The 10,523-nt window shown below is 29.6% G+C and overlaps 1 protein-coding gene across 1 annotated transcript; it reads left to right on the forward strand.

Moving 5' to 3' along the window:
* The first annotated feature begins 3,877 nt into the window (after positions 1-3,877).
* On the forward strand, positions 3,878-5,440 carry LOC107459875 (epidermis-specific secreted glycoprotein EP1). Its single transcript, XM_016078176.3, has one exon. The coding sequence runs from the start codon at positions 3,889-3,891 to the stop codon at positions 5,200-5,202; it is 1,314 nt and encodes a 437-aa protein (XP_015933662.2). The 5' UTR covers positions 3,878-3,888; the 3' UTR covers positions 5,203-5,440.
* Positions 5,441-10,523: the final 5,083 nt, after the last annotated feature.

Here is a 10,523-nt window from a genome sequence, read left to right on the forward strand (position 1 = left end):
TGCAAATTGGACTTCGAATATGAAGAATTGGAGGTCTGTCTCTGGGTATTGTGAGTTTCTTGGTCCTAAAATAGAATAACATAATTTGTTCTAAAATAGAAACTTAGATGCTGAGCTATTAGTTAGTTAGGTGTGAGATTTCTCTAACAGCCTATATATATGTAGAAAGGTGGATTAACATCGTGTAACTCTCATTTATTAGTTTTACTGCAAGTATTATTCAGTTTGGTCTCTTTTCTCTCTCATTGTTTAGAGTTCAAGAAACCTTCTCTATTTCTACATCTCTGTTAATAGCAGAAGCTGTGTTTGCGCGATTCTTGTCACTCACAGCCTCACCTTCCATTCTTTATTACAAAAAAAAAAGTCTATCATTACACTTTTTTCTTACCACACTTCAAAAGCATGGTAAAAAAGGTCAATAATCATACTTTTACATGAGTGACAATTGATTACAAATTTGGCTATGTTTTTTTTTTTTTTTGCTACACTTCAAAAGCATGATCATAAAAACAAAAATGCTTTTAAAGTGTAGCAACATAATTTTGTTATACTGACATTTTTAAAGTGTGCCCATTTTTTTTAACTCTTTTGGCACGTTTTAAAAGCGTAGTCATAAAATTCCAAAAAAAAAGGTTTCCCATCCCTCTTTCTTTGAAATCAAGAGTTACATTTTTAACACAACTAACACTACTCTTTATTTTCTTCTGTTAAGTTTGAGAAAACAAAAACAATAATTTCATGATGACTAACATTATAGTCTTGAGTTGAAAGTCCAAAAATATTTGTAATATGTGTGTTCATTGTGCAGAAAAATATATTGCTCAAAACAAGCTCAATAGTGTAATAGGCTCAAGACCAAAAGCAGACATTTCATTCTCTTGTGGCCCATGACAATTGTTGCTAATTACAAAATAAGGAGAAAAGCAACAATCTTCTTCTCTTTGGCCTATAAATAAATGATCAAACACTCTCATCTCTCTTCAGTTTGTGACCCATGTGATTAATTCCTAAGTTAAGGAAAAAAGAGAACTTACTCAAGCAAAAAGGGATATTTAGATCAAAGTTCAGTTAAAATGAAAAAAGAAGATTACCAAATCCAAGTAACAAAGAGGAAAGACGAAAAAAATCATAGGTTAGGGCACAAAAGTAAAAATCAAATCAAAGGTTGAATCAGAATAACATTTTTATCTTTGTGCTTCCATTGTAGCTTGTTAAAACTGCCTTCCTCCTTCATGCACAATTCAGGTAAGATGAAGAAAATGGAGGTTGTGTATTACTGCTACAAATCAAAGGTCAAAAGAAAAACTTGGAGCCAAAGAATCGATAAATAAATCATATCCTTGAAGACAAAAGAAAAAGAAAGAAAGAGAAGTAGCTAGTAAGGATGCATGCAAACTCTAATCATTATTACTGTCCCATCTCTTCTTTGCGTTACTGCTCTGATTTTGGAAAAGAAGAACAAGTCAAAGATGCTCAACAAAGCTCAAGTTTTGGAAGATTTATTCTTCTTTAAAAAAGGTAAACGGCCAGAAATTGAAGGGGAGGGAACACACTGTTTGGGTTTTTATAGATTTCGAGCTTAACCTTCTTCTCTTTTATGACTTTACATTAAATTTTCTGTTCTTCAATTTTTATCTTTCTTTGGAAAAAGACATTATGTGAGATATTAGAAAAATCTATTGAGAGAAAAGACAAAGAGAGTAATCTTGGAGAAAAAGCTACAAAATTATTTCAAACTCTTTTGTTTGTATTTCTATTTTGTATTCATGATCCAGAGGAGATTTCCTTGCTAAGTTGGGTGAGCACTTAGTGGTTGAAAGTCTAAAGAATGAATCTAGCAAAATCAAGCTTGGGTGGAAGTTCAATTTGTCCTAGATAAGTTTGGACAGAATCCTAGAAAATTAGTGATTGTAATCTTTGTGAAAGATAGTGAAAATTTCACTACAATTACGGTGGAGATTGGATGTAGGCCATATTGCACATGGTGATTGAACCAGGATATATGGCTGTATCATTTTCTCTTCTCTGTTCTGTTTCTAATTTTATTCTGATCAATTATATATATATTTAAAATTATAATTTATCTATACATTATACATTTCAATAAATATTATATTTAATTAATTTAAATAAAAATTTCTTATTTGGATGCCATTTAAATTATTAAAAAAATTCAATTAAAAAATACATTTTATTTTTTAGTATGAGATTTAGATAGAAATTAGAGAGAAAATAGAATAAAAATCTCTAAAATTAAGATCAAGAGAGAAATTAAAATTTTCAGTTATATCATGTATATTTATATTATTATATTATATTTTTATTTATAATATATTTCTCTAATTAAATTATAAGTCCAATACTAATTCTAATATTACGACTATTAGTTAAAATCTAATTTTCTTGTTTTTTTTTTAAAAAAAACCACGGTAGTGACTACTACTGACTAGTAAGGTAAAGATCTTTGTTTTGGACTTGGAGAAATAAACTGTGATTGTTGGAGCAAATAACGTCCTTTTCTATTTTATTTTTATTTCTTTGTCCTTCCTAATTCACTTTAACGACTTTATTGGGCGATTAGAATTTTATTAGGACTAGTGAGTTGTATCCAATTAATTGACCTAATGTCAAAAGTCATTGCCCCCATATATAAATGTCCACATAGTTTTTAATGTACGACATGACAAATCTCCTTTAATCAAACTTTTTCAAGGATTATTTTTCAAATAATAATAAGTGTGAAGAATTATTATTTTTACTGATTTAATAATCTCTCATTAATATTTCTATCATGTTATGTTATATACATCTTAAAAATTAATTATTAAATCAATTATTTATATATAATAATTAAAATATAAAATTATATATATCAGATTTGTGATTTTTTTTCTTTTTGTTTGTTTCGAGAAAGCTAAATTTCATTCATAAAAGGTGTAAGCTTAGTTGCATGTTCTTATCCGACACAAACTCCGTAAAACAATAGGCAATTCGAATCTTGGCCCATAGTATTTGTTTTTTTAAATTGACTTCACCACCATGGTCATACATTTCTTAATTAAAGAAAAACGTCTAAAATTTTTAAATAAATAAATATGTTTAATTAATACTTATTCAATTATCATAATGTATTATTTGAAGAAAAAAATTAATAATATCTGAATATTAGAAATAAACAATTATATTTTAAATTTTTAAATTAAAACACCACTTTCTTTATCTCTTCTTTTTAACAAATATTTTAAATCAAGAAGTATTAAATTGAAATAAAATGCTTGTTGAAGAAGAGATGATGATTTAATTTCATGAAAAAGTTCAGGGACATCAACTTTATTAAATTCTAGTCAGCATGTAACTAGCAAAGAAAAGTCACAAAAATTTATGAAATTTCACACCAATCTCACACTATTAAAATCATCGTTAATGACTATTTGATAATTACAAATCACAAAAATTGCTGGTTCCTAACACTTCTCTTATTTCATTGCTTACTGAGAGGATTGATGATGAAAGATTTTAGACAAATATAGAAGCAAGAGTCTTAAAATACTTAAACAATAGCCATCAACTTAGAACTACATGCATCCTCATCCGATAAAGAAGAGTGTACGAAATTTGTACCTCAAAAATGACATAAAAAAAGAAAAAGGATAACAATTTTAAGGGATTTTAGACAGTTGGCATCAATCCTCATCAGTCATCATCATCATCATCATCATCATCAATACATATTTTATTTGCATTTATAGATATGATCTAGATCCAACTACTCGAATTCTATATAATAATTGAGTTGACAACATTGACCAAACCACAATATTCAATCATCATTGCATGTATATAAATAAATAAACTACAATGGCAAATAAACCCACACAAATCAAAACAATGGTTTCTTCTTTGCCATACCCCAAAACCTTCCTTCTTACACTTTTGTTCTTATCATTCTCTATAGTCAATGCTCTTGTTCCTAAAAATGAGACATTCAAGTATGAAAACTCAGGTGAGTTTGGCCCTTACATTGTAGAGTATGGTGCCAATTACCGAATGATAAGCATATTCACCTCTCCTTTCCAAGTTGGTTTCTATAACACCACCCCAAATGCTTTTACCCTAGCGCTTCGCGTTGGCCTCCAGCGATCGGAGCAGCTTTTCCGATGGGTCTGGGAGGCCAACAGAGGCAATCCCGTCGGCGAGGGTGCCACTTTCGCCCTAGGAGCCGACGGGAACCTTGTGTTGGCCGAGGCCAACGGAAGAATTGCATGGCAAACCAACACAAGCAACAAGGATGTTGTTGCCTTTAGGTTGCTACCAAATGGTAACATGGTGCTAATTGATTCCAAAGGGAAATTTGTTTGGCAAAGTTTTGATTACCCAACGGATACACTCTTAGTGGGCCAGTCTCTAAGGGCTCAAGGCCCATCAAAATTGGTTAGTAGGCTTTCGGAGAAGGAAAATGTTAATGGGCCCTATAGCTTTGTACTTCAGCCCAATGGGCTAGCCCTATACTACAAGAGCAAAAATTCTCCTAAGCCTATTATCTATGGCCTCCTTTTAACTAAAAACTTTTTCTTTTCCGAAAAAGGGTCATTGAAAAACGTGACACTTGCATCCGATCCAGAAAGTTTCACCCTTGGATTTGATTACTATGTGGCAAATCCTTCTAGTACTGGCACTAGGGTTATTGCTTTGCCGGTTAATAATAGCACATTGACATACCTTAGGCTTGAAATTGATGGCAACATTAGGTTATACACTTATTTCCTTGATGTGCGTGATGGGGTTTGGAAAGAGATATACACATTGTTTGATAGAGATTCTGATGAAGAAAGTGAGTGTCAATTGCCAAGTAGGTGTGGGAATTTAGGGTTATGTGAAAATAACCAATGTGTTGGTTGTCCTTTGGAGAATGGTATACTTGGTTGGAGCAAAGATTGCATTGCTAAGAGTGTGACTTCTTGCAAGGCTAGTGATTTCCACTACTATAAGATTGAAGGTGTTGAGCATTACATGACCAAGTACAATGTTGGGGATAAGGTAAGTGAGAGCAATTGTGGGAACAAGTGTAGCAAGGATTGCAAGTGTGTTGGGTATTTCTATCATAGGGAGAATTCATTGTGTTGGATAGCTTATGATCTACAAACACTTACTAAAGTGGCAAATTCCACACATGTGGGGTATGTCAAGGTGCCTAATAGTTAAGGAGAGACATCTATATAGTCCTAGGAAAAAGTGTTGGTGTTGATGTAATTGATGATGTGTTTTCTATTTTGTATTTGGGGTTGTGAGTTTATTCATTTCGTGCTAGTGATTTGGTATTGCAATAAGATGGGTTTAGCATATGTTCTCTATGCGGAGACATGCAACATGGAAATAAAATAAAATGTGTCATAAAATTGTAATTGTCTTGTATTCGTAATGCAATTCTGAATTTTACGTATTAGTATTTTTTTAATTTATATTGATTTAAATTTGAATGTATAGTGTAAATGCATTATGGTACTTGAAATTGAGAATTGACCTGTTCATCGAACGAAAAAAAAAAAGCAAATTGAAATAACTTTCAAGGAAGGTTATAGTTGGTAGTGGGCTTGGAGCTGTCCTGACTGTGGACTCTTATGGGTCCAGAAGTGTGGGCTTTATTATAATATGGACAAAAATATTTAGATACCATAAAGTTAGAATCGATAGATACCAATATTAATTTTTAAGTAAATGTTATACTATTTAATAACTTGTTCATATAACTTTTTAAAATTTCAATAATTGTATTAGAAGTTCATATGCTATAAATCACTTTTAAGAAATTTTATGTTAACTTAAAATTGTTTGTTATACCATTTATGTTCTAAAAGACCAACATGATATATTTTTTTTTCAAAATATACATGAATAAATAAAAATTCTTTAGTTACATATTTATTGATGTTCAATTATTATAAAATTTAGTATAAATAATTTTAATTAGAATAATAGAATATACTTCTTATAAAAATATGAAAAGGTAATTTTTTTTTTAATTAACATCAGTCTTATATATATTGTAGACGAGTTTTGGAATCTAATCTTGTGCTTGGATTCCACAGCATTTGTCTTATTCAAATTTTTTTATTACTCCTATAGTCCTATACCTAACCTTAATTTGTATCAATTATATGTTAGAAAAGATTGATAGTACTAAGCAATAAGCATCCCCATAGCATCGCCAAAAATAAATTAAAAGTAGATGAATTACTTAATGGAAAAAAGTCAATAATATAATTCTGATAACTTCCACACCAACAGCTAGTATGTCACATTAAAGTATTGGAGATAAAACATATATATATATATATATATATATATGCTTGCATCATGTAGGCATGAATTCGGTGTTACCCTTTCAAGTTATGAGTTATGACTTATGACTTTGAAAATCATAATATAAGTTATAAGGTGCCTAACGTCTTTATGATAGGAAGAAGAAATTATATGCATTGCTTTGATAAGCTATTGATTTAAACGCCTAAAATTGACAAGGCTATTATCTTTCTTATATTTACGTTGGCTTATCATTTATCAATAATTAATGCAATTAGGTCAGGCTAGAGACATTGTCAACATATTTGTTGAAGAATCAAACTATAGATGGGATAATTAAGCTTTAATAGTTTCCATGTATTGACTATATTGAAAGCTTAATTTATTTTAATAGATCTTTCCTACTTATAATTGTAAACACATTTGTTAGAAAAATTTAAAAGTACTTATACAATAAAAGGAGATATTAGGACTTAAAAAAAAGGGAGATATTAGAACTTTAAATAATATTATAAACAACAAGATACATTAAAAATTATTCCGTTTAGAGTGTAAACGAAATAAAAATAAATGATGTATTTTTATAATAATTTTTAAAATTATTTATTTAATTAATATAAATAAAAAACCCTTAAAAAAGTCCAAAATTTCAGTCTGAGAGAGATGCTAATTAAAAGAATAAGTTTTTTAACTATGATTTAAGGGAATCATAAGCTGAGCGGTGTCGGTAATAACAATATATATACAAAAATATAGGGGTGAGTATTGATCGGATTGGTTGGGATTTAAGGTAAAATTAGAATCGAACCAATTGAATTTTAATTGGTTTAGTTTGGTTTGGATTTGTATTTTTTTTTGTATGTATTCGAATTAAACCAAACTAATTAAAAATAGATTGGTTCGGTTCGAATAATTGGGTACCCAATAAAACAAAAATTCATAAAAAAATGAAACTTTTATCTTAAAAATTTTGTAATTACAATAAACATATAACATTAATAGAAATAATCTAAACATGTTAAATACTAAATACATTAAAAACTAAATACATTAAAATTCAAATATATTAAACACAAAAATATTAAAATCCAAACGTATTAAAAGACATATATATATATATTTTAAATTTTTATTTATTTATTTATTTAATATATGGTTAGATCTACGGATTGATTTGGATTTCGCACCCATAGAATCATTAACCAAACCAATTATTAAAAAGAGTCGTTAGTTTAGTTCGAGTTAAACCAATTACCCATTGATTTTAGAACCAATTTAATTGGTTCAATTCGATTCGGATGAATAACAAAAACAGATACTGAATAGAAAAAATTTATTACATACTATTACCATTATATAAGAAAATCAACATTATTATTTAATTATATAAAATAAAAATGTCTATAAAGAGTAAACATGCAGCACGACAGGAGAATAATATTTGTCTAGATGATAGTATATATAGTAGTATCAAACGTTTTTTTTAAAAGAAAAAAAAAACAAACAGTTTGAAAACTTCTAGTAGAACATACTACTTTGCATTGTAAGTCAACTTCATGAGCTGCATTGGGTTATTGAGTTATTGTTATGATCAATTATTCGTAGAAGGCGTGCACATGATATGTTTTGGCAAACATCAACCAAGAAAACCAAGCTACATTATTTATTATAACATCATTGACAATCATGGATTTGGTTCAATTGTTCAGGTTGAAAATAATGAGAACAAATATCTTAAAGTAGAACAATTTTATAGTTAAATTGAATTCTCGTATATTTAATATCAGTGAAAACTTTAAATTTTGTTTTTTATAAATTTTTATTCATAAAAAGTTCCCTTAAAATTTAAAATTGAAGTTATTTGTTAGTAAAAATATTTTTAAAAAAATAGAAAATGTTGTCGCCGGAAGAATAATAAGCATTTGTTGAAATAAGTATGCGAGTCGTGTATTTTATTCAAACTAAGACTTTATTATTGTGATAATCGTGGAGTATGATGTAATACAAATTATTAAAAACAAAAGGGGATGACTGATCAATGAAAGGCTAAGTTTACTTTTCATATTTTGTTGTATCAGAAATATAATAACACATCCATCCTAAATCAAATCATTTGAGTTAAAAAATGAATAAAAATAACCGATAGGAAAACGAAACAACATAGAATGAAAAATTTGGAAGCTTTAAGGAGCGAGTGAGTAAGTAAAATTTAATAAAAAAAATATTCGTACACTAAAATTAATAACTAAAATCAGCTACTATATATTTATATATAACAATAACAAATATGGAATATAATCAACATATATAGCAACTTAAGTATTTCTTTTAGTAGCATGTCTTAGTTACAAATTTTAGTATTGATAATTTTTTTTAAATAAATATATCAAAAAAGAGTAATTTAGGAATAAAATACATATTTCTCAATCCGTCTCTTTATTTATGATTTTTTTTATTTCTTTTTACCTTTTTTCTTTTTTATTTTAAAATAATTTTATATATATATTTTTTAAATGAATGTAATAAAACTTAAAAATTACGTAAAGAATACACAAAGATAAAGAAAGTTGTGTTTTATATTTTTTGATTGAAAAAATTATAAAAATAAAGCTAAATATATAGGCCAAAATTGTAATCGAATTAATTTTGTTGAGCTGAATTTATGGGCCTATGTGAGACTTCTTTGTTGTTGTCATGGACTAAGACGGAAGAGTAGTTTAATATGCCCCCGCAAGACAGAGGATGAAAGATGTTAAGAACACTGAATTTATTGAGATTCAGATGGAAAGATTGAGGAGACAAAGACTTGGTGAAGATGTCAGCTAGCTGCGTAGAAGAAGGAATGGAGAGAAGTTTCATCACTCCATTTTGAGCTTTCTGTCAAACCAAGTGACAATCAACCTCTAAATATTTGGTCTGTTCATGAAAAATCAGATTAGCAGCAATATGAAGGGCACTCTGATTATCACAATATAAAATTGGTGGGCGGATAGAAGATATGCGTAAAAATTGTAACATATCTAGTATCCATTGAAGTTCACAAGTTGTATTGGCAAGTGTACAATATTCTGCTTCAGTGGATGAACGGGTAACGGTGGTTTGTTTCTTGGTCTTCCAAGAGATTAAAGAGTTGCCAAGAAGAAATAATAGCCTGTTAAAAATCGCCGAGTGTCAGGACATCTGACCCAATCAGAGTCACTAAAGTCTAGAAGCTAAATTTCTGATTCTCTTGGAAAAAAGTCCTTTATCGAAGTTAGTTTTCAAATATCATAACACACGCTTGGCAGCTTGAAGATGAGAGTCAGTAGAAGATGCCATAAATTAACTTAATTGTTGAGTGACATCCATGTGTCTGGTCGGATAGTGGTGAGATAGATAAGATGCCCAACCAAACGGCGATAAACGAAAGGGTCAGATAGTATGGGATTATTGTCTTGATATAGTCCTTTGGCACTATCCATTGAAACAGAGGTGGGTGTAGCACCTAATAAACCAAAATCCTCCAAAAGATCAAGATAGTATTTTCTCTGAGATAAAAAATTTCTTTCGCTGATTGAGCAACCTCAATACCCAAATAATATTTTAATGGGTCCAAGTCTTTAATTTGAAAGTGTTGGTGCAAAATAGATTTAATGGCAGCAAGTTCAGAAATAGAATTACGAGTGAGAATAATATCGTCAACATAGATCAGAAGGATAGAAATTTGAGCATCAGTGAATTTAACAAATAGACTATAATCAGATAAGGTCTGCTAATATTTATGAGATAGAAAAAGATTATAAAGTTTGTCATACCATATATGACTATATTATTGTAAACTATACAATGACTTCAGCAGCTTACAGCATTGATTCGGTCGAGGAGATGTAACCCTGGTAGCAGAGTCATATAAACATCTTTAGAAAGATTCACATACGAGAAAATATTATTGATATCCAACTGATGTATGGGCCAATGCTTCAAAGAGGCCAAGATCAAAACCAATCTAATGATGCTAGGCTTGACAACAAGGGAGAAGGTTTTCAAGAAATTGACACCTTCAGTCTGAGTGAATCCTTTAGCCACAAGATGTGCCTTATATTGATCAACTGAACCATCAAACTTGCGTTTGATGCGATAGACCCATTTACAGCTAATCGGCTTAACATCTATAGGGCAATCAATAAGATGCCAAGTTTTGTTTAACTCAAGAGCATCCAGCTCATCTTTCATAGCACTACACC

The sequence above is a fragment of the Arachis duranensis genome, chromosome 7 (assembly GCF_000817695.3).
Source record: "Arachis duranensis cultivar V14167 chromosome 7, aradu.V14167.gnm2.J7QH, whole genome shotgun sequence".
In the NCBI taxonomy this organism is placed as follows: Eukaryota; Viridiplantae; Streptophyta; class Magnoliopsida; order Fabales; family Fabaceae; genus Arachis; species Arachis duranensis.